The 25,000-nt window shown below is 50.9% G+C and overlaps 1 protein-coding gene across 2 annotated transcripts in view; it reads left to right on the top strand.

The window, feature by feature from the left end:
• The window catches only part of tanc1b (tetratricopeptide repeat, ankyrin repeat and coiled-coil containing 1b), a 118,646-nt gene that overhangs the window by 72,103 nt on the left and 21,543 nt on the right, over positions 1 to 25,000 (top strand). For both annotated transcript variants that reach the window (XM_062534024.1, XM_062534023.1), the window contains exons 8-13: positions 6,792 to 6,914; positions 9,092 to 9,385; positions 11,146 to 11,294; positions 17,607 to 17,838; positions 20,103 to 20,269; positions 23,012 to 23,619. In XM_062534024.1, coding sequence (XP_062390008.1) covers positions 6,792 to 6,914; positions 9,092 to 9,385; positions 11,146 to 11,294; positions 17,607 to 17,838; positions 20,103 to 20,269; positions 23,012 to 23,619 — 1,573 coding nt within the window. The remainder of the gene's footprint in view (positions 1 to 6,791; positions 6,915 to 9,091; positions 9,386 to 11,145; positions 11,295 to 17,606; positions 17,839 to 20,102; positions 20,270 to 23,011; positions 23,620 to 25,000) is intronic.

Below are 25,000 nucleotides of genomic sequence, written 5' to 3'. Positions count from 1 at the left end.
CTTTCTCCCCAGTCTGCTCCTCTGGTAGACATCAGGGCAGAGACAGACTCATTCCCTCCGAGTGTACAACCGTATTGATCGGCAGGCTACATCAGCTGTGTTTATTTTTCAGCGGCCAAATTACTCGCCGGTCGCTGCTTTATATCCAAGTAACGGGGGGTGGGGAGATTTCGTGGTCTCTCGGGGTGTTGAGCCAATCTGTGGGTGGATGTGAGATTGAGGAAATGAAGAAATGATTGAAATGGGGGTCTCTTTAAATGTCTCCCGTGGTCTGAGAGCAGATAGAGGAATTTAAGTGCATAGTAGCCGTTGATCGATGCCACACTGCATTGCAGCATGTGAGACCTTCTCAGGTTGTACCTCAGTATTGCGTTTAAATTCCCACTAATCAATGTTGCTGTGCCCTGGTGCCTCATTCCAAGGTGGGGACAGTGCTGCTGTGGTGTGTCCGGCTAATTGCGCCGCGTTACTCTGCGGTAAGAGGCGTGCGCTAGCGTGGTGCTGCTGTGCTGGATGGCCCAAGCCTGCACAGGTGGGTCATGCCGACCCCAGCTCTCCCCTCTCCCCCGTCCCCTTATTCAGCCCGGCTACTCTCTGGACAGTGCCAATGCTGAGGTGACTTGACTGCTCGCTCTATTGTGTTGGACTGACGCCCAGATTGTGTGTGTGCATGTCTCTGTGAGAGCGCTTGTGTGTGTGTGTGTGTGTGTGTGTGTGTGTGTGTGTGTGACCGCCCGCATCACTAGCTGCAGGGTTTCACACATACACGTACGTACGTGCACACACACACACACACACACACACACACACACACCCCCTTGGGAATGAAAATTAAGAGGCATTTTACTGCAGCCTACATTTTGGTCTCTGTGGGCTGTCTTTCCCCTCTGCTATTTGCACACACATTACAAGATGTTTTAAATAAACGTGTTTTGAACATTTGCACATCACGAAATCACCAATGTCACAGTCATAACATCAACAACTGTGATCACATCATCATCACTAAAACGGCCATTTTTATTTTCAGTCAGAAATGATTGTAATATAAACACACTGTACCTTGCAGACTTGCAGATCTTTTATCAGGTCTCCAGTAAGGAGACTGGATGTCTGTGGAGCCAAGCTCTCCACAGCTCACACCGACACTTTGAGCCATAGCGCAGATCATCTGGACTCGATGTCTGCAGGGCTCTTTGTCTGACTTCTAGGCATGCTGTTGACCACCAGAGCTCCATTTATTTTTAACCGCATTTTGGAGTGTGTGGCTCGACCCCTTCACCCCTCCCCTCCCACCTTTCCCACCGTGTTGTTACCTCGAGTGGAGGTGCTCGTTGTACCTCCATACCCCCCCGCCCCCCAACACACACACGCACACCCCACACCCCTCTTCATCGAACAGTGCCAGTGTGTGAGTGGAGACGGCCGCGGTGACAGACAGACGCCTTTCATCGGCTTTCATCCTCCCCGCCTCTCCAAAAGGTCACTGCAGCGTGGGCAGCAGAGAGGACTCTCTCTTTTCAGAAAGTTCTCCCAATCGCTTGAAGGTTACCACTGCACAGAGGAGGAGGAGGAGGAAAATAAAGTGTTTTTCAGCAGCCATTGATTCACCTCTCTCGTGTTTGAGCAGGTCAAGCGATACTGTAGCGCTGTAGTGATGGGGTTGCACCTGAGAAACAGACACTGGATCATGATGTGTGTCTCTCTTGCTGGAGTGATTGTTGAGAGTATTATGATTACGGTCATAACATTTAGGAGGCACTTTAATCCTCTATCCACTGATAAATGCACTGAGGCAATTGTTTTCAAGCCGAGGCAGTTTTGATATCACAGCTTCAACAGGGCTCGGTGAGATTTTTGCGGTACAAAAATGAACTAGAAGTAGCCACCAAATGTCAAGATGTGAATTGTTCCTTAGATCCTACACATACATGTAGATCCTTTAAAACATAACTCATGTTTTGTTATGGGCACTTCTAAGAATATGTCTGTGTGCTGGCAGTGCACACTAAGATATTTCAAGCAAGCCTGTTCAAATACTGAGACCAATGCTCCAGAGTCCATGCTATAAAGCCCACATTACTTTGATGCCCCTCTAGTTGGATGAAGAGCAGCACATGAGGATGAAGCAGACTACAGTGTATCTGAGGAGCACTGTTAGACCTGAGGAGCAGTATTAGACTATGGTGTATCTGAGGAGCACTATTAGACTATAGTGTATCTGAGGAGCACTATTAGACTACAGTGTATCTGAGGAGCAGTATTAGACTATAGTGTATCTGAGGAGCACTATTAGACTACAGTGTATCTGAGGAGCAGTATTAGACTACAGTGTACTGTATCTGAGGAGCACTATTAAACTATAGTGTATCTGATGAGAACTATTTCAGTATACTGCAGTGTATCTGAGGAGCACTATTAAGCTGCAGTGTATCTGAGGAACACTTAGACTATAGTGTACCTGGGGAGCACTATTAGACTACAGTGTATCTGAGGGACTGCAGTGTATCTGAGGAGCACTATTACACTGCAGTGTATCTGAGGAGCACTATTAGACTACAGTGTATCCTCGAACTAGCACCAGTGCACGGTTTGAAGCCCTTTGAAGATATCATGTACTTTAGATATGAAGCCTCCACCCACCCTAATCAAGGAGTAATGTACTGAGGTCCAGCTGATTTGTAGAGACGAGCTTCTGTGCAGTCAGACTCTCCCAGAGCTCTGTTTGTGGTCTGTGATCATATCGTCTCTCATTTTCTTATTTTCCCTCGCAGTGGGGGAAAAACAGGCCGACTGGCTGGTTTGGCTGCGGTAGATGGCCAGAGGAATTGTCTGTAATCTGAGGGGTTGGGGCGGCGCCAAGATCTCAGCATCGGAGCTCGCCTGCCTCAATTGAATTTTCACTTCCTCAATTCCAGCTCGGCTCGGACCCGCTCTCTCCCATGGCATTGTCCGTAAAGGGGAGGGGGGCAGAGGCAGGGTGCCAATGTGCCATCAGTACACGAGCCCATTCTTTCACTCAAAGGAAAGACAGTGGGAGTGAGGGAGGGATAGAGAGAAGGGCGAGTGAGAGAGAGAGAGAAAGAGAGAGGTTTTGGAGAACTGCCGGACACCCAGTGTCTCCTCCCCTGCTTTCGTCACTGGAGACAAAAGAACACAGATATTCAAAGGGCAGTGTCACAAAAAAAGCCCCATTTTCATGATTTCATCAGAGCACGCTCTGACTGACACATCACAGCTTCAAAGCAGCTTACACACACACACATACACACACACACTCACACACGCACGCACACACACGCACACACTCGCACACACACACACACACACACACACACACACAGAGAGACACAGACACATTGACACAGACACACATTCAAGGTGCTAATCATATAAAAGCAGGAGAGATGAGGAGAGATCTGTGGGTAGAGGAGTGAGAAAAAGGTAAGAGAGGTGGAAGGGTATGATGGAGAGCAAAGAGGACAGACTGAAATACATGAAGGGAGAAGTATGAAGATTGTGTGTGTGTGTGTGTGTGTGTGTGTGTGTACGTGTGTGTGTGTGAGGGACCAAACGCTTGCTGACACCCCTGCACTGTTTGAGCGCTGACATTTCTTGTGTCACGTGGGGGAGAATGTTAATGGGTCCGTCAGACGCACACAGCCGAGTTATTTGGGGAGTGATGAAACTGCCGCTCAAGTTTTTTGGGTACATTTGCACAGAGACATTTTCGCAAAGCCCTTTGAATATTGAGAGCGACTGAGATATTGAGAGAGGGAGAAAGAGAGAGAGAGAGAGAAGTGTTCCGGAGGAAACTGTCCATCTCGGCATAATGGTATGTGTTATGATTTGTGGTAGATAGCTGACCAATTTTCTCAGAATCTGTTGAGAGAGAGTGAGGGAGAGAAAAAAAAACGAGAGCGAGAAGGAGGGGTGATAGGCAGAGGGAGAAGGAGTGAAGGAGAGCAAGAGAGAGAGAGAGCAGTCTGCAGCCCACTGATGTCAGCATGGGGCTTGACTGATGCACTAGCAAGCTGGTTGTGGGTTCTTTCAACTTCATTCCTCCTCTCGCATTCATTTCCTCCTGTCCCTCTCCCACCCACTCTCTCTTTCTCTCCCTCTCTCTCTCTTTTTCTCTTTCTCCTTTTCTGCCTGTCTTGTCTCTATGAGCCCCAGCTCTGTTCGTTCTCTTACATCACTCCGGTTTGCCTTTTTGCCTTCCATGCCTGTTCTACTGTAGCTCTCTCTCTTCCTCTCACATGCTTTCTCTACCGCGTGTCCTCATCTCCCCTGCACTGCCCTCCTCCCTCCCTCTCTCCCTCCGGTCTCTCTCTCTCTCTGTGTCTGTCTCTGTCTCCCTCCTCTATCTCTCCCCCTCTCTCTCTCTCTCTCTCTCATCTCTCTCCTCTCTATCTCTCTCTCTCTCTCTCTCTCTCTCTTTCTCTCTCGCGCGCACGGTGACAGTAGAGCACAGGCGGGGAGGATCATTGATTAATTCCTCTCCGGCTGCCCAGCGCAAACTCTAATCAGCCACACTAGAGGAGATCGCTCCGTCTCTCTTCCGGAGCATTTTTTCTTTCACTTTTTCCCCCCCTTCTCCCTCTTTCTCCCGCACCTTATCTGTGTGTCGGCTCGGTGGGCAGGGAGGGAAGGGGTTGCCATTTCACTGAGCAAACGAGAGAGTGAGTGAGTGAGTGAGGGAGAGAGAGAGTAAAAAGGGGGAGAGAGGGAGAGGTAGAGATTAAGAGAGCGGCATTCTTTTTATTTTCCGTTGGCTCCCTCGGCCGTTAGAGCAGGAGATGGGTGCCCGGCAACAGCCGCGGCTAGTCACCAGTTGAATGCGGTGAGAGGAGAGGAGAGGAGCTGTGGACCGTCACCCGAGCTACTCAGGAGCTCTCTCTCTCTCTCTCTCCCTCTCTCTCTCAGGGAGGGTGGGGTTGGGGGGGGTCTCTCAGGAAAAAGGTGGGGGGAAGTTAAAAAACCTTGGACCCCCCCACCCCCCCAGCTGACGCTTGGGTGCCTCTGGAAATACGGACGGCTTCAATCTTCCCCACCTCTGCCAGGACCTCAGCCGTGTAGTGTAAGTAGCCCCGTCAGAGTTGTCCTGGGTGGGGGGGCAGGGGGGAGGGAGGGTGGGGGGGCAGTTGATGAGGTGTGCAGAAGGGTGTCGATGTGCTAACAGGTTGCTGTCAAACTGAGGATGGTTGGGATGTTGCACAGAGAGAGTATGTTTTTTTTTCTGTTCCTTTTTTTGTGTTTTTGTTGGATTTGAAATGTAAATAGTGAACATGGAACATGGCTGAATTGATTAGCATGAAATCCGCTAGAGCGGGGAGGCTTGGCGGTTGGGTTATGCGTTACTGCAGTACAGGGGCGAGCAGGTGTGAGAGAGTGGAGAGAATGTTGAATGGAGAGACAGAGAGAGAGAGAGAGAGAGAGAGAGAGATTCCTGTTAGAAAGTCAAAGCACTGAGTCCCTCTACACTTCTCTCTCTCGCGCTCTCATTCACTCTTTCCGCTCTCTGTGCTCACTGTCTCCGATGCACAGCTGAGTTCTGTCCAGTCGAGAGCAGACCTTTCATTTAAGCAGGACATGGTCTCCATGGTGATGGCATTGTTCCCACGAACAGCGGACACTTTGTGTGCATGTATCTTGTGAGTGTGTCTGTTGTGTTTGTTAGTCTCTTTCTTTTTTGTGTGTACATGTGTGTGTGTGTGTGTGTGTGTGTGTGTGTGTGTGAATGTGTCTGTGTGTGTGTGTGTGTGAGAGAGAGAGAGAAGACGCTTCACACATGGAGGCTTCTCTGTGTGCAGTGACCCGTTCCTCTCCCTCCCTCTCGGTGCCGTCGGTCATCCAGGGCACTTCTCCCGTCATGAGAATGGCGGGCAGGTTGATGTAATGTGGGCTTGCTTTGGCACGGGGCTCCGGTGGAATGCTTCTGTGTCTGAAAGCTGCCATCTGTTGCTCACTGGCTTGGCATCTCCCCCATCACGCTGGCGTGCAGCTACCAGGGACGATGTGCCCGCCACCAACTCTCTCACTGCCTATAGGCAAACAGGAGACAACTGCACCTGTGACCTCCATTCTCAGTTACGGGGGGTCAAAGTCCCTCTCTTCTTCTGTCTCCACCTCTATATCTCTCTCTCGCTATCTCTCTCGTGTTTGTCTGTCTCAGTTTCTATCTCCGTCTGTGACATCCTCGGCCTGTCACTTCGAATTAAACTGAGCTTTCTGCGTTTATTATCTGGTGTTATCTGCCGTTGTTGTTTATTTGTTGGCAAACTATAAAGGGATTGTGTAAAGGCAACAGCTGTGAGAGCAGTTGTATAACCCATTAAAGTCTGCGTGCACTGTATCCATAGACATCAGTCTCTGCCCATTTTTCTCTCTCTGTTCCTCTCTCTCTCTCTCTCTCTCTCTCTCTCTCTCTCTCTCTCTCTCTCTCTCTCTCTCTCTCTCTCTATCCCTCGCTCCTTCCCTCCCTCTCTCGAAATCTCTCTGTATATTTTCACCTATAGGGTTACAGCAATATTACACCCAGTCTGAATCTCCTCTTCTCTGTGCTTCAGTCTCAGAGAAAAAAATGATGTTATCTCCACTCTGTGGCCATGCTGTGACAAAGACAAGGAAATTGCCTCTTTGGGTTTTTTTGTCTTCCCTCCCTGTAAAAACAGTGTACTGCACAGCTTGGTTGCCAAGGTATGTTTAGCCTTCAACCGAGGATTAATGCATACTTTCTCTCTCTTCCTCTCTCTCTCTCCCGCTCTCCCTCCTCCTCCCTCCTCTCACAGCAACAAGCTCCACCAAACTGGAAGACCTGAGCTATCTTGATGAGCAGCGCAACACTCCCCTGCGAACGTCCATCCGCCTGCCCTGGCACAACACGGGAGGCCGGGCGCCCCAGGACTCCAAAGGTAAGGAGCCCACCACCACGGCGCTCGCCCACAAACGCACACACACACACACACACACACACGCGCGCGCACGCGCCTGTTGATTCTTTGGAAAGAAGTGGAAAAAACACCCCCCAGTATCTCCAGTCACCTCAAACAATATCTCTAACTGTTGGGGGACCCGGTATTGTGTCAAGGCATGCTGTGCATGTTCAAAGCTCCGTCAAGCGCTTCTTTTGTGTGTGTTTTGTTCCTGGTTTTGTTTTGGGAGTAGTATTGTGTTTTATTTTTTTGTCAGGGAAAGCAAATGAAATTCATATTAGCCCAAAGCATTAATAATGCAGGATAGCATCAGCGAGCGCCGGCGCTCTGTTTAAACTTTGCTCACTCTTGATGTGGGCCCTCCAGAGAGCGGCAGGCTGATGTGTAAACGCTCGCACACCCCCCACAGACCGTGCAAACATTGGAGTTGTGCAACGGCCCGCTTTTGGGTAGAATTTCAGACTTTTTTTTTTTTTCTAACTTCTCTATTTTTCCTGCTCTCAGACCTTGAGAGAGTTGCAATGGAGGCTCTGCAAACAAACCTTTGCCTCCCCCTCACACACCAAATGTGTGTGTGTGTGTGTGTGTGTGTGTGTGTGTGTGTGTGTGTGTGTGTGTGTGTGTGTGTGTGTGTGTGTGTGTGTGTGTGTGTGTGTGTGTGTGTGTGTGTGTGTGTGTGTGTGTGTGTGTGTGTGTGTGTGTGTGTGTGTGTGTGTGTTCTCTGTTTCTTTTTTTCTTTTGTCTTACATTTTACCTTTGGCTGTGAAAATGCGGTTTGTTCACTTGGCCAGTTAGTCAGACAGAAGAGCCGCGCTCGCTGACGTCCGCTGTCCATCTCCAGCCCAGATCTGGAGCTGAAACGTGCTGGCTTGAGAGCGGCTGGTCCCCACGGTTACGGGCCATTTCAGCGTGTTCGCTAACCGTGTTAGCCAGCTAATGTGTTTCGGGTGTGTTTAACCTGGAAGATGTTTTTGGCGTCCTGGGTAAGGGTGGCAATGTGCCGGTGGTGTACAATACGCTACGGATGTTCTCAGCTTGTTCGATTCGCTGTCTTCACGTCGGTGCTAGCTGAACCTGCTGGCTCTGGAAATGTGCCTGAGGCGTTGACAACTGGCCGGCACCTTTCTGCCTAATGCAATCAGTGTAGTGATTTCTGTGAGCAAAAGCAGGGATGAAGGCAGGCTTTTCTCTCTCTCTCTCTCTCCCGCTCTCTCGCTCGCTCTCTCTCTCTCTCCGATATTGGTTCAGATGTGAAAGGTACCTAGCCCTGCTTTCTATCTCTCCCCCCTCTCTCTCTTTCTCTCTCTCTCTCTCTCTTTCAGTTTGAGTCGTTCCCTGTAACAAGCTCCGACTGTTTCTCACTCATTCTCACCCTCTCTCACACACCGGCTCTGCGAGTGGCAGCCTCCAGACCTCTTCCTCCTCACACTCCCGCAGGACGTGTGTGGATGTGCACTGAGCAGCAGGTGTGATGTTATAGGCCAGTCCGTCAGCAACAGGCAGAGAGAGAGAGAGAGAGAGAAATGTATTTTCAGTTCGGATTTTGCACAGCAAGATACTCCAAGCCCCTCGCCCCTTCAACTTCCCAAGATGAAATGATCAGAGAGCACACTCCAAGTCTGAGAGAAAATGAAAAAGTGAGCAACTCTCAGACAAGAGGAACTGCGCACTGAGGTCCATGGTGCTGTTTCTTTTCTTTCTTTTTTTTTTTTTTAAACCAGTGTGTTGGAAGAGCTCGGGCTCAGAGCAGATGCCACAGAAGTATTCAGAGTGGCGCTGCACTTTTCTCTTTCCTCTATTGTGTCCCTGTCATTGCCTGCTAGTGCAGATCAGTCAGATCTGATGGAAAGAGTGGAACAGCTGGCACATGCCATGGCTACAATATCGGAATAAAGGAATCAAAATGGTCTCTTCCTCCTCTTCCTCCTCCTCCCAATCCCCAGGTGAGGCATGGGTGTCTTCTCAGGCAGGAGGAAAATAGAGCCTTTTCACCATGCGTGTAATAGTCTGTTGCAACATGCTGTTCATTTTGCTCACAATGGGAATTGATGTTGTAAAGTTGATTGAAAAAATTAATTAATATTGATGAGATAGATTGGTCTTATTGTGCGTGTGCTTTCTCTCCTTGTCTCCTCGTCTCCTCGTCTCCTCCTCAGCTCGCTTCACGCCCTACAAGCCGGCGGACATCATGCTCAAGCCGCTGCTCTTCGAGGTGCCCAGCATCACCACGGACTCGGTGTTCGTGGGCCGCGACTGGCTCTTCCAGGAGCTGGAGGACGCGCTGAGGGGCGGCGAGGCGTCGGCGTCGGCGTCGGAGAGCCGCGGTGCCGTGGTGGTGGGCAGCGTGGGCTTCGGCAAGACGGCCATCATCTCTCGCCTGGTGGCGCTCAGCTGCCACGGCGGGCGCATGCGCCAGATCGCCTCCAACAGCCCCAGCGCCTCCCCCAAGGGTAAGCACACACTCACCTCACCTCTTAAGAGCCCCTGTGTCCCCCTCAAGTGTTCTAGAGCAGCCCCCATTGGCACTCAGAGAGAGAGAGAGAGAGAGAGAGAGAGAGAGAGAGAGAGAGAGAGGGCTCAAGATGATAGTCATCATGATGGTCATTATGTTTGTAGATAGATCTGTGGATGTGGTAGTAAGGGTTCGAACTCTGAAAAAATATAGACGAAGTTTTTGCTGAAGAAAAAACTATTTTACTAGGTGAGCAGACGTTTCAGCCATTCCTAGTAGATAGGTCGGTCCCGTTATGATGAGCCACACCTTCAGAAACACCCCCTAATCAGGCTTCTACACTCTGACAGGAAACACTTTCCCACTGGTTAATTAAAAAAAAAAAAAACCCTACAGGCTCTGCTAAGAGCATTTCCCCTTGAAATTCCTTCTTGCTGGCAGTTAATGTTTTAGGGATGAAATATGCTATTTGCTGGAAAAAAAAACATTTCCCAGAAAGCTAAAATGCACTCTTGAGAGGTTTAAATTCCTGAAGTTTGTTTGTAACAAATTTAGCTCTAAGAGGTTGAATGAGCCAAGGTTGTTGAGATCATTTTTTATTTGGGTTTGTTTGGTGTAATTCTCACATTACACCAGTTCAACCCAGTGACTGCCCCGGGCTCCGGGACGGAGGGAAACAAATAACACATTGAGTTAAGTTCCTCCAATCAGGACAATGATCTGCCTGTCAATCCAGTGTGTCTGAGCCAAGACAGCACAGGGTAGGCACTGAAAGGGGGGGCGGGGGGAGGAGTGGCTGCATTTATGTGGCTTTGCAGTTTCATAGCCAACAATATTACTGATCCTATAGTTAAGGGCTCTGAAGTCTAAACAATGTTGGAGTGCTTCCCATCCATCCATTGAGTTGTCAGAAATGAAAGACTTCAGGTTTATGAGTAGACAGAGCCATGGAGTGAGCTCCAGCTCCAGCTATAAAGTGATGCCTTCTGATGGCTGCCATGGGATGCGCTGAATGGTATTTGGCTTCACCTGAGCTCACCTGACCGCAGGGCAGAGCATGAGCAGCCTCAGAGGAGCCTCGTCCAGCCGCCGCTGAATCTATTAATCCGCCCAAGCGGCCACATGTGGGCTAATCCCACCTGCCCTCCTCATTTTGGTAATTGCCATCAGAATCGATGACGGCTGGATTAAACCGGAGTCTGAATTAGTGGACAGACATGGAGTGCTGCAGGATGGCTCTCTCTCTCTCCTGGGAGTGCACGAGCACTTTTCATTTGCGCTTTTTGTTGTTGAACATCAGTGAGATCTGGAACCTTCTACATTTTGGGATGACGTTAAGAGATCCTCTATGCAAAATCACATCTCTTAATTGCATCAAGACTGATCAAGCTCTCAACGATTCTGGTGTCAGTTGAATCACTTAGTCGTACATAAATAAGTTATTAAAGTAAATAAACGCTACATCACATCAAAATCTCTGGTGCATTAAGTGCTTGTTCAAACCAGTGGCGCTAGTCAAGTCAAGTCAAGTTTATTTACATAGCGCATTTCATACACAGAGGTCAGTCAATGTGCTTTACATAAACAAAAGCCAAACAGTAACAGATAAAAGCATAGATGATCAAAGAGTAGTAATACTACTAATAATAATAATAGTAAAAGAAAAAAAGAAAAAGAAAGCAATAAAGAATAATGAACATAAAAGACTTAAGGTGGCGGTTGTGTATGTGATCTGTGAGCTGGTGCTGTGTGCTGCAGGTGGTGGTGGGCACGCGGAGCTGCCCCTGTCCCAGCCCCCCCAGCCCACGCCGCCCCCCAGCGCCACCAACACCCTGAGCAGCAGCTGCCCCAGCACCCCCGAGCTGCAGCGCCGCAGGGAGGAGGCCGTCAGACGCCTGGCTGCCAAGGTACAGTACTCCCACCGCTTACTCACCACTCTTACACACACACACACACACACACACACACACTCACACCACACACACTCTTTATTCACATTCTCACGTCCTCACTACTAGATTTACTAACACACACACACACACACACACACACACACACACACACACACACACACACACACACACACACACACACACACACACACACACACCACATACACATAAACACACGCCGCAAATACACTCACACCACACACACTCTTTATTCACATTCTCACCCCCGACTACTAGATTTACTAACACACACACACACACACACACACACACACACACACCACATACACATAAACACACGCCGCAAATACACTCACACCACACACAGTCTTTATTCACATTCTCACCACCCCACTACTAGCCACTGCTAGATTTACTAGCACACACACATGCACATACACACACACACAAACTCACACACCAGTGTTGATCTATCATAAGGAGTAACACCATCACTGATGCTTGAATACAAATAAGGAGGATCAGCCCTGCTGTGGTGAAATTGCTAAATTGTTAATCGATGCTTTTGTATTCTTTGCTGTGTGAATGGCGTACTCTGTGAACAGTGGGAAGACATTATGCGTAGGCGTTGCGACTCTTTTTGGAGAGCTGGTTTTGTCCCTTCCCAGAGCTCCACATGTTCCCATTCATCTGAGCCTGATTAGCAGGGCTGCATTTTATATCTGTGGCGTGCTAGCGCAACAATGCGCTCTCAGTGTGCACCAGATTCCACCATTTTAAGCAATTATGGATTCATTCAACATCCAGAAAGTGAATGCACCCAAGAGTTGAGCACAGGGGGAAAACAAGGTAGAGGCTAGTTAAATTCACCTCATCTCTCTCTCTCTCTGTCTGTCTCTCTCTCTCTCTCTCTCTCTCTCTCTCTCTCTCTCTCTGTCTCTCTCTCGCTTGTTTGAAAGCACACCCTGATTTGGTGTTAAAAGATCACTTTTCCTTGATCCAACCTGAACACCCACACATAAACACACACAGACACACAGACACAAACACAGAGGCCGAGGTCTGCATTGCATGCAAGCTCTTTATACCTCTGATAAAAAAAAAAAAGCCACAATTGGAATCCTGAGTCCCTGGAGACGGCCTTTCATGTGGCGTAATTAAGGGCTGAAATGCCACATGTTCAGCCTTCACTCTCGCTACCTCTCTCCTCCTCCCTCACTCCATCACCCTCTCTCACTCCTGCTCTCTATCACTCTCTCGCTCCCTCTCTCTTTGTTCCAGTTGTAGCCTGCAGCTTCAGCCCTCAGGGAACGGGTGCGGGGGAGTGGGGGTATTGTTATATGGGGATATTGTTGTGGGATTGGCCCTCTCTGAGAGGCACACATTAAAGGTGAGCTCCCCACCTCTCTCTCTCTCTCTCTCTCTCTCTCTCTCTCTCTCTCTCTCTCTCTCTCTCTCATGCGCACACACACATCCTTTTTTCCTCTCTCTTCCTGTCCACTCTCTCAAGGTTGCCCATGAGGTCTTCTTCTCCCTCGTTCATTTTTCCTGTTTGCGTCTCCATCCCCACTCCTGCATCATCAGGGCCTCAGGACTCCTGGCTCCATCCACTGCCCTCCTCTTATCGGATGACCTAAATGTCAAAAGTGACATCCATCCAAACCTGCAGCTGCAACCTCAGTCTATGTTCACCCCCCAACCACCCCCACCCCCACGCTCCACACACACACACACACACACACACACACACACACTTTCTGTGCACTTGAAAGCGATTGCTTTCTGTCCTCCAGCCCTGGTTCTCAGGAGCTCTGTGTGCTGATTGGTTGTGCTGCTCTCTGTCATTCACCTGGAGACCTAAATGATGGATAAACTGCCTCCTAGCCTCTGCCTCCGTCGGCTTCTCTCCTCTTATCTGATGACCTGAATATCAAAACTGACATCCATCCAAACCTGCCGCTGCAACCTCCTTGTCTTTACCCACCTACCCCCCACCCTAGAAAGGAATTGTTTTTTTGAGCCCCCAAACCCCCCCACCCCCTCCTCAGTAGTGTTTTGTGCCAATCGTTTGCGCCACTCTCACCCGTTCACCTGGAGACTTAAATGATGGAACTGCGGTTCCCCGCGGTAGGGGGGCCACCGTTGCCAAGGGAACGAGGAGGGTGGGGGGACTTAGAGCAGGGCGGACAGTAGGCCTGACAGACAGGAGCTCCGAAACATGACAACAAAAATACCACATGAAAGATGATCATTGGGAGAAGCGTTTTCCCCTCCCATGGCAACCCTGCGGCACGGCCACAATGCGCCGCTCGCTCAGAGTGACTGATTGAACGTCGGGATGAAATGAGCACTTGGTGTGAGCTCGGAGACGGCCGAGAGAGAGCGGAGACAATTGACAGCCTCCTCACCTGAGTGCTGTGCTGTGCTGTGTTGTGTGTGTTTGTGGTGCTGGAGACGGTATCGTCGTTTGTCTTGCCTCATTAGGAGATGTGCTCGCAGGGGCTCGGCGCTTAGGTGCCCTGCTGAGGTTTGTAGAGAGTGTTTACCACTTGTGTCTTTCCCATCTAATTGTTCCATTCCAGCAGCATCGCCAACCCCCCCCCCCCCCCCCCCCCCCTCTACCCACATCGCCTCCACCCCTACCCCATGCTAACGGCACTTTAATGAACCACCTGCCATTAAGCTCACAGCCAGAGCGTGTGTGTGTGTTTTGAGTGTGTGTGTGTGTGTGTGTGTGTGTGTGGTGTGTGTGTGTTTGGTGTGTGTGTGTGTGTGTGTGTGTGTGTGTGAGAAAGAGATAAATAGTTTGTGTGTGCCCTCTGCTGCTCTCTCCCTAGCTACCTGCTGTAGTTTTCTGCAGTAAGTAAAATCCCTGGTGCTTCTTAAGCACAGAGCATCCAGCAGCACACGCCTAATGTGCTGAAAAGGTTAATGAAGAAGCGGCCAATCCCCTTTATGCATGCGTGCCTTTCACCTTCCCACCAGCAGCAGGCCATCACACTCAGAGTCTGACTGTTGCCAACAGACGGCTCGATATGTCAGGCCTCGCTTTGCCGCGCCGCGTCTTATTTCTCTACATCTGCGACGGGCACAGCAGGCCCACTCTGGCTCGACCCGATCCGATCGATGCCCAAAACAAGACTTGGCGCTGGCTTTATGCTCTGCCCACCTGTGGCCCGTAGACAGACGGAGAGGGGGGCGGGGGGTGTGGCGTGTTTGTGTGCTGCGCGGCTCTGAGTGAGTGTGGGACGATCTGAATCTAATCAGGCCCGTGTTGGGAGGACCAACTCGCTATCTCATCTCGTCTTTGTTATCTCAGACCCATTTCAGCTCCGAGAGAGGACCGGCAGCTGGCAGTCAAGTCCGCCTCCGATCCACACAGAATGCAGACAGAGTCATTGCCCTCCACCCCCCACCCAATCCCCCACCCCACTCCCTTACCCTACCCCCTAGATGCAATAAAATGTTCCCAACCACCAGACAATTTGCAGTTTTCTTGCGGTGGACAGACTAAGTGGCCGTAAACAGCTGTTGTGTGGGGGAGTTGTTGCAGTCTGTGCCTCCTCCCCAGCGAAAGGTCATCTGAAAAGAGAAGGTGACCCACAGCATCATCCCTCCAATAGCTGCCATTATGGACTCATGCCCTCTGTCCAAGAAGGGCAAAATACATACAATTGCGTTGTACATTGTACTTCACGAGTTCATCAAGATTTAAATAATGTAGAACTTTACACACACTTTAGACCAGCTGTTGGTTAGTAACTGACAGTTGTTTGACAAGAGTATGAGCTGTGATCAGTGACTACTTTAACAAGCATACAGTACACACACACACAAACACACACACACACACACACACACACACACACACACACACACACACACACATTTACAGATGCTTCCAATCCTGCTAGGGACTCTAAAGCTTGAAGATGCCACATGAGCATCAGTATGCAGCCTGGGGACTCACTGTAAAAGCAGTCCGCCGGGTCGGTCTCCAGCACCCCTGCTGCTGCTGCTGTTTTCTGTGCCGTCCCCTCCTACTGTGCCAGGCAGCAGATGCCCATGTGTGCCCGCCGCTGTGGGAAGCGCCTACCTCAGCGAGGCCTCCCTTCTGCCAGCTGTTCTGCCAGGCAGGAGCTGCCCTCCCATATGACCGCCGAGAATCTGCCTCTCCACGGCACACTTTAATTAATGCCTCCCTCCCTCGCTCCTCTCCTCCTCTCACTCTCTCTCTCTCTTTACTTCCCTTGCGTTTTCACTCTCTTTCTCTATTTCACCACCTCTCTCTAGCCATTTCCTCTGCATTTTCTTGTCTCACTCTCCCCATTTTCTTCATGTTTTTCTCTCTCTAATCCTAATTCATACCTGCCAGTGGACAGCTTTTTGCATAATGGAGTCTCTGAGGGCCTCCGCCGCTCTGCCTCTGCCTCCACGGTGCTGCATCAGCGGCCGCAAGACTTCCTGCTTCGCCGCTGACAGCCGATTCTCAGATAATTAGTCTGGCCGCTCTCGTCGAGGATTAGCCAGTGTTAATGTGCTACACTGCCCTGCGCCGCGCACACGGCATCGCAATCTTTTCCCAGCGTCCTTCAAGCCGCGTTCAGTGTGAGGGATGGAGTCCGAGAGCTGGTGTGGAGGTGTTGACCAGTCCTCTCGCGGAGAGAGATGGATGCTCGCCGACCGCCCCGTGTCCCAGTAGCTCCCAGGGACACTGGAGGTGCCCTTCCTCAAAGGACTGGTTGCGGAGCAACATTCCTATTAACCTCTCATCAGGCCCAGAAGGCAAATACCACCTCCTGTCAAGGTGGGCTTTTCAGGAATAAGTCACCTGGTATGAATATGCAGTGAGATGTGTGAACCATTCAAGGTCTTCCACTGGTCACGTTGCCAAGCCCCAGTTTTTTATTTCTGTCTTTGTGTCTGCTTTTTATAGGCAAATGAATCAAGCGCTTGACATAAATACCAAAGGCCAGCCCTTATTCGAGGACGCCATTTGTTGCCCCCATGAAGCCTTTAGTCTTGGATTTACAGGTTCCCGTTGGCTGGCATTTCTCTCTGCGGACGAACGCAGTTGTCATTTGACTGGAGCGCGTCCAAGCCCGGCGTCAGCTTAGCAGAAGTGGCGAGGTGCGGCGCGCCGAGGCAATAAATGTCTGAATGAGAGGTCGTCCACCCCAATCGTGCTCCATCTGTTCTCCGCTTCCTCTCTTACACATCAGCGTGGCGTTACGCTCCTGCCAGGCCGGCTGGTTGCCTTCAGTGTGTGAGGAGGAAGCTGGTCACCTGCTTTTCCTCCATGCCCTTGGAAGTGTGTCAGCTCCTACATTCCTCTACCCTCCTCCTCCTCCTCCTCCTCCTCCTCCTCCTCTTCCTCCTCCTCCTCCTGTTAGGATTGAGTGTAATTAGGACAGAGGGAGTCACACATCCCCCAGGCACCTCGTTTTCCTGCCTCCTCTCTCGCTCATTAGAGCACCTCCCCATACCCACCTCTCCCTTCCTCTCTTTCTCTCTTTTTTTTCTCTTTCACTTTGTCTCTCTGCATCACTCCGTATTCTAAACTCTTGTTGCACTGCCTCCTCTTGTCTCTCATCTCTAAGAACCTTTAGAGCTGAAATTTCCCTTTTCCTCTTTCACTCTCCTTCATCCATTTTTCATTAATGTCTGCAAAAGGAGGGGAGCTGCCACACACACACACACACACACACACACACACACACACAGGAACTGAGGCAGACACAGGTTCAACAGCCTACTTTCAGATGCCCACCTGGGAGAGGTGCTGGCGGGGTTATTAGCCGCCCTCGCTCAGCGCCCCGTTCATCAGAGCCAACCACCCGCAGCGGAGGCCTAGGGAAGCAGGGCCACGGCCAGGCTAAGAGGGGCACTCTCTGGGCTGGATCATCAGTGAGCGACCCCCCACCCCCCTACCTCCCACCTCCCACCCCCAAGCCCTGTGGCATGCCGCTCGAAAAAATGTCCTCACCTCAGCCATCTTTTAATCGTTTAATGCAAACAGTGGAAATGGGGTCACGGCCCCATCTAGGCAGCATGCAAGTTGAGTCACGCCGGCGTGGTGGACTAGCGTCCCTGGAGATTCCCCAAAGCCCGCCGGCTCATTCTCCTCAGACGCAGGCTGCAGCGCTGGGAACGGCACCTCCAACCAATCAATCCAATAACACAGCAACCCCACCACCACCTCCTCCCTCTGGGCAACCAGCGAAAATTAATCAATCCCTTTTTTCTCTCTCTCCCTCTTTCATTCTGTCCATCTCCATCCCTCCATCTCTCTCTCTCTCTCTGTAGGTGGTGGCGTACCACTACTGCCAGGCGGACAACACGTACACGTGCCTGGTGCCGGAGTTCGTGCACAGCGTGGCGGCGCTGCTGTGCCGTGCGCCGGTGCTCGGCGCCTACCGGGAGCTGCTGCTGCGCGAGCCGCACCTGCAGAGCATGCTGAGCCTGCGCTCCTGCGTCCAGGACCCCTCGGCCGCCTTCCGCCGCGGCGTGCTGGAGCCCCTGCTCAGCCTGCGCAAGGGTAAGACCGGCCACTGCCGCGCCACCATCGCGCCACCATCGCGCCACCATCGGGGGGGGGGGGGGGGGGGGGAGACGATAGCCCGTGATCCTGATTCATCTTGGGCTGGACTGGACGGATGTCTAGGATATCAACTGGCTATTAAATGATTGGTTGCTGTCACTGTTAAAGATTAATGTTAAAAGATTAAGATGTGAGTCTTGGGGAGTTTTCTCACTGACATGAGGGTAAGAGTTGTAGGACAGTCAATGGGGGAGGCTAAAACTGATGAGAAATGGATATTTTGACTGATCCTCTAGCCCGACTTGCCTCTCTGACAGTTGGTGAACCGTTGAATTAAAGGAATGAGTCATATGAGCAGATGAGTCACTGGTAGCAGTCTGTGAACAGAAATCGGGTTCACATTTTTACTAGTGCTCTGTTCCCTCGGTTTGTTCTGTGCACCTTTGCCACAGTTGTCTGTGAAAACACATTGTCTGCTCAGAATTATTTAAGAACGGTTGCCAGGGAGCTGGCATTATTTGTTTTCGGCTGAGGTAGACGACCTCAAGGTCAGTTGGAAAATCTCGCAGCTTGATCAGGAGACAAAGAGGAGGCTCCGTCTTGCTGCAGCGCGAGTGAATAGCCCAGCGAATAGGGTAAGCGAGTAAGCCATCTCTGCACAATGGCTTGGAACATTGTTAATTGCCTCGGTGTAGTGGCCTCATGTTAGCATGAAGTATTGATTTGAATCATTGTCACACTTAATAGGTTTTCTTTCTCGAGTGTCCGTTGCTCTTTCGGCCTGTTTTTTTCCCCCCCTGCGGTCTGTGGACAGAATGTTCCGTCCCTGTGGAGAAACGCAGGTCCCACGACACTCTTTTTTTTCCCCTCTCAGACACGTGGCTGACAGTCTCAAGGTCACCTGAGGATTGTGTACACAGAGCGCGGCGCCTCTCTTATTCCTCTCCATCACACAATCAATAGCGCATTACGGCTCGTCGGGGCCCCGAGACGTGGAGATGAATAGCCGCGCGGTCGCGGGACGGAAATGACAACGGACCGGCCCGTGAATCGACCTGCGGCCTTTTATGTGCGAGTTTTGCGTGTGCGGGGGCAGGAAAAGTTACCTGTGCGCGGGGACCACCGGACTAGAACATGATGGATCTGTGCAGCTCACTCTCTCCCCCCCGTCGCCTTGTCTCGCCGCAGGAGCAATGGTCAGCAGAACGAGGGTCGATACCGAGGAAAGGTTTCATTGTGTCCTACACAGCGTAATGACCTCCTCGTAGCATCGGGGCTAGGCTTGGAGAGCGCCGCGACTTTTGGGTCCGTGGCGTTGTAGAGCCCCAGTGTTGAAAGCTCAGCAGAAATGTAAGTTGCAGCGTTTGGACCTTGAGCTGTCAGAGGGAGGAATCTCTCCCTCCTCTGAGTTCTCATTTCCTTCCCTTTCTCTCGTTTCTACGCTGTAGTCACCTGGCAGCTCCAGACCTCCATGCATAACGAGGCAGCACAGCAATGAGCTGAATGTTTTAGCCTCGTCAGAGACTGATTGCTCCACTGTAGGGATATTGCGCGCACACGCACACACACACACACACACGCACGCATTTGTAGCAGTGTGTGGCGCATGTTTTAAACACACTGATGGTGCTGATTGTGTGGTGCTCAGCAGATCCCAGGCCGGGCCCTGCTGATGCTGCCGTACTCCTCCACTGCTGCTGCTGCTGCATTGCAGGATGTTTCAGTAAAGCTCTATTATTCCTGGGCTACACAGAGAATACATTACCAACCCCACATGCCCTGCTTTAAAAAAACATATGCCTGGATTAGATGTCTGGAATCTGAATCTCATTTATGGAGCTTTTAAATCTTCTTTTCAAGCTGCTGTAGGTTGGAACAGACCCAACCCAACCCCCCCCAGTAGTAATACTACCCAGAACATTGAATGTTGGAATGCACTTTATTGAATGGTGGTTATGTAGGGGGATGTCTGAGCGATGCCAAGCTGAAGATCAGTGAACCGACTGAGCTGAAAACTCAGGAGCTATAGAGCGTTTTGCAGTGGCCATGCAGTATAGTTTACAGGTTTCATGCACTTCTGTTAATGTGAAACTCAGCCTGTGATTGACCAATTATAGCCTAACATTTCAGCCCAGGAGTCCTAAGTAGTGACTGGTATTTTTTTTGTAAGGTTGCGCTTCTTGATGGCTCTCTGTGTGTGCGTGTGTGTGTGTGCGTGTATGTGTGCTTGTGTGCTTGTGTGTGTGTGCTGCGCTCCACAGAGAGGAAGATCCCCGAGGAGGACCTCATCATCCTGGTGGACGGGCTGAATGAGGCGGAGTTCCACAAGCCCGACTACGGAGACACCATCGCCTCTTTCATCACCAAAATCATCGCCAAGTTCCCCCCGTGGCTCAAGCTCATTGTGACCGTGCGGGTCAACCTACTGGTGAGGAGCTGGACTGCACATCACTCTCTGGGGCCTGGGGGGACAACACTGTCAGGGCAGTTGCTATCAGACGAATCAGTTGCACACCAACCTACCACAACTCTCCATTAATTACCAAGATGGCCTGGGAAAAAACAGCATTTGTGTGAATCTGTTTGAAATTGAGTAATGATTTGGTTTTAAGCTACTGTACACTTCTGTAAATCTGTCAGAATAAGGTCCCATTTTGGTTTAGGTTGTTGCCATGTTCTTCCAGTGGCACTGATTTTTCACCTTGCCAAAAGACAAACAGTAAAAAAAAACAGTCCACCCTGTCTTATGACACGGGTGCTGAAGTTCTAGCATTCTCCCACCAGCGAAGCGGGTAGCCGCTCTGTCCTCCTCCTCCACCTCCTCCTCTTCCTCCTCCTCCTCCTCCTCCTCCTCAGAGCACTTGCACACACGTTGCCTCAGCCCACTGCTGACCGTGGCATCATTAGCAGCGCCAGTGCAACTGTCTCCAGAACTGCTCCGCTCAGGGGAACCGGACACTCCTCTGCTCCAGGGGGGCGGACGTCCGGCTCGGTGCTCTGTCACCAGAGCACCAGGGAGGAGGCGCGTCCGGTGGTGGTAGTATGCCGTGGTGACTGGGCATCAGGGCGCTTTTGTGGTGACCTTTTGTGCTGCTCCACTAGCATAGGAATTGCAGTGACTGAGTACAGGGAGTCTTAGCTTAGCGAGTTCAGATCTTAGCTAACAGTGTGTGCGTGCCAAGGAGGAGCTCTTTAGATGTGCCTTTTCTTGGCTGGATCTAAAAGCTGTAGCCTCTGAAAGAGATACACTAATATTAGAATAAGTATACTCCAGAGCATCATTGTAAGCAGAACAGGGCAGTGTGTGTCTGTGTCTGTGTGAGTGAGTGTGAGTGCCAGGCAGACAGCAGTGGATGTTAGTCTGAGGAGAGTTGACCTCCTTTTGTTGATCCGCTCTCCACTGGGATTTCTCTCTCTCTCCCATTTGTTTTGTTTTATTGCATTCTTCTAAGCCCGGGGAATCAGTGTCCTGTATTCTAATCCTGTTTTGACTGTCTTTGTTTATTTGTGTGTGTGCGTGACACAAGAGACGAGCAAAGGGACATAGAGAGAGAAAGATATAGGGAGAGAGAGAGGAAGTGGAGATATTATCTTTTGTGTTTCTATAATCGGGTGTGTTAACAGCGGTCGATATTAATCTTGTGCCTGTGAGAGGTTAAACGTGCCATATGGAGAGAGAGAGAGAGAGAGAGAGAGAGAGAGAGAGAGGAGGCTCCCCATCACTCCTCTCCAAATTTGTTTGTCTGCTGTTTGTGTGTGTGTTTATTTTTTTTGTTTTGTGTGTGTGTGTTTATTTTTGTGTGTGTGTGTGTGTGTGTGTGTGTGTGTGTGTGTGTGTGTGTGTGTGTGAGATGTGGGGTAGAGTATAGATCTGAGATCCTCCCCTGCTGTAGCCATTGATGAGAAAAGTTGAGAGTCTGTCCCTGATGAGTTCCTCTACCAGCAGCACAGGAAATTACTCCTGAATCTGAGTGATGCTAATGCCTAATCTACTTGGACCGTGCTAGCAGAGCTTGGGAGATGTGTTTGTGTGTGTGTGTGTGTGTGTGACTGTTTTGTTCAGAAATAACACCCGGACAAACAACCAGGAAATACATTTTCCTTTCAGTCAATGGGAATCTGAGCAGTCTATAAGGCATTTGTTTGTATTGACTGTCCTGTGTGTGTAGTGTGTCGTGTCATGTGTATAGTGTGTGTGTGTGTGTGTGGTGTGCATTTACACACCTGGCCTATGACTGTAGATGTGAAGTTGACTGACAGCGTTACCCAAATGTGCTGTCCTCAGGCGGCAGCAGGTCTGTCTGCAGAGGGCTCTGACTGGCAGGTGGACCGGCATCGATTTTTGGGCCACTGGGGTTTAGAGACAGATCGACACTGTGTAAGCCAAATGAGAATGGGAAAGAGAGCAGGCCAGAGAGAGAGAGAGAGAGAGAGAGGGAGAGAGAGAGAGAGAGAGAGAGAGAGAGGTGCAGGTGTAGAAGTCTCCCAGTGTCTCCCAGCTCTTCTCTCTCTCTCTCTCTCTCTCTCTCTCTCTCTCTCTCTCTCTCTCTCTCTCTCTCTCTCTCTCTCTCTCTCTCTCTCCCTCTCTCTCTCTCTTTGTTTGCAAACAAGGCCGGCTGTGCCTGCTGCAGGCTGATAGCTCAGTGCTTAGTGCCGGCTCATACCCCTCACAGCCACAACACACACACACACACACACACACACACACACACACACACACACACACCTACAGTACACGCACACACCAGCACTGACCCTACGTGGAGCATGAAGGCGGTGGATGGCTGAGTGAGAGATCCACCTGCTGCTCTGCTGCAGCCCTCTGCTCCTGCTGGCCAAGGACACGTGTGGGCACCACTATCACACTCCAGAGAGAGAGGGATGAGGATATGTGTGGACATGCACATTACAGGCACACAATGCTGTCTACACAATGCAGTCGGCCCCCTGTTAGTGAGTTAAGGGTTAGAAGTGCAGCAAGCTACCACGATATGACACACCATGAGTCTTGGTGCTCTTCCATTAAATGGACTGAGAAAAATGAATTCAATGACAGGAGTGTCAGTTTTGACCTTGTTGGGAGCTTTTGTTAATGCTGCAAGGATCCTCCACTGGTTTTCTGTGTCGTAATCTCCCCCCCCCCCCCCCCCCCTTCCCTGATCTTCAATAGGAGATTACAAGCCTGCTGCCCTTCACCAAGATATCCCTGGACGAGTACCCCGACAACAAGGACATCGGCTCGGACCTGAACGCCTACATCCAGTACCGCATCAACGGCAGCAAGGACATCATGAACAACATCTCGCTCAACGGCAAGGCCGACCCGCTGATCGTGGGCAAGGTGAGCAGCCACCTGATGTCGCGCAGCCAGGGCTCCTACCTGTACCTGAAGCTGACGCTGGACCTGTTTGAGCGCGGCCACCTGGTCATCAAGAGCGCCAGCTACAAGGTGGTGCCCGTCTCGCTGGCCGAGCTCTACCTGCTGCAGTGCAACATGCGCTTCGCCAGCCAGGCGGCGTTCGAGCGCTGCCTGCCCGTGCTCAACGTGGCGCTGGCCTCGCTGCACCCCATGACGGACGAGCAGCTGTTCCACGCCGCCAACGCCGGGAGCGCGCGCGGCGAGCTCTCCTGGGAGGACTTCCAGCAGCGCGCCGAGCTGCTCGCCGGCTTCCTCATCCGCCGCCGCGACAAGACGCGCATGTTCTGCCACCCGTCCTTCCGCGAGTGGCTGGTGTGGCGCGCCGACGGCGAGAGCTCGGACTTCCTGTGCGACCCGAGGTGAGTTTTTTTTTTTTTTTTGGGCCACGACACCGCGGCTGTCCTATTTTGTCACTCACCACAAGTGGCCAGTCGGTGGGCAAAGCACACCGCTGCTAGCATCTGAGCCTTTCCTTCCCCTGTGCAGCCAGAGCTACATGGCTACAGGAGGCTGTAATAGACCGCTTCAGCAGGGGACGGAGTGGTGTAAGGTCTCTCCTCTGTGCGAATGTACTCGGCGCTGTGGTTCACCGAGTTCCTCTGAATGAGATGGAATGAAAGGCCACTGGGCTGGGGAGGGGTGGAGGGGTGGAGGGGGGGGGGTGGGTGATTTGGAGAGGAATGTGTTGCTGTGCTCTACCCGGCTCGGTAATGAGCTCCACCGAAACACAATGGAGCCCCTCCGTCAGGCCTCGGTTCTGAGCTCGGAGAAGAAACATCTGAGCTAGCTTTCAGGCTCCGGTGAAATGATAACATTGCGCGAGTTCAAATGCTGTGCTGTGCTGCGTGTTGGGGCCTTGTATTTTTACCATAAATGGAGATGCTGCACGCCATTGTCCCTGCGAGACCGAGCTTACAAAAGCCCTTTTCAGAAACAACTGCCTGTTTAGTGACTAATAGCATGCAGGGTCCATTCAAAACCTTCTGAAAAGGCCTCGGAAACAAACAGATTGTTTGGCGTAGAGTTCTTTGAATTGTTTGTCATAGATTGTAATCAACCCATCACTCTGTTTTATTCCTTATCACTCAGCAATATTGCTTCAAGTATCGTCTGGTCTACAATAGATCTCGATTTGCCCATGTATTATAGATACAGCATGTACCCATATCACTGAAACAGACTCCTAGCAACACACTGTGATATTAGACTGGAAGGAACAATAAGAGAGTGAGAGAGAGAGAGAAAAAGCGAGTGAATTTTGAACTAGATTCCTCAAACGCTAGCTGAAGCTGACACATCCATATTTCTCCCGCTCTGCTCCTGAGCTGCATTCCATGGGGAAGGTAGACAAGGCACGTGAGCGGAGTTTGGCAGGAGCACAGGGATCGTCAGCGTCCACCCTGTCCACTGCCATCCCTCACGTGACTGTCACTACCCCCCACCCACCGCACCGTCCAGCAACCCCCCTACTCCCAGACCTGTGGCTTTCCTCTACACACTCTCTGAGTCCAGCACGCCCCAGCCTGTGTTCTTCCTCCTCTTCCTCCTCCTCCTCCTCATCCGCCCCCTCTCTGCTTTTCTATAAACATGATTCAGAGATCAATGCCGGAGCCATCTGGCGGCTTGAGCCATCTTTTAATTATTCCCTTAATTAAGTTGGAACTGAGAGAATTTGCTCACTACTCAGGGATGTGAGTTTTAATGAGTTGGTCTTCAAATACTTTGCAGTTCCTTTTTTTT

The sequence above is a fragment of the Sardina pilchardus genome, chromosome 4, assembly GCF_963854185.1.
Source record: "Sardina pilchardus chromosome 4, fSarPil1.1, whole genome shotgun sequence".
Lineage (NCBI taxonomy): Eukaryota > Metazoa > Chordata > Actinopteri > Clupeiformes > Clupeidae > Sardina > Sardina pilchardus.
This window is presented reverse-complemented; position numbering and strand designations above follow the sequence as displayed.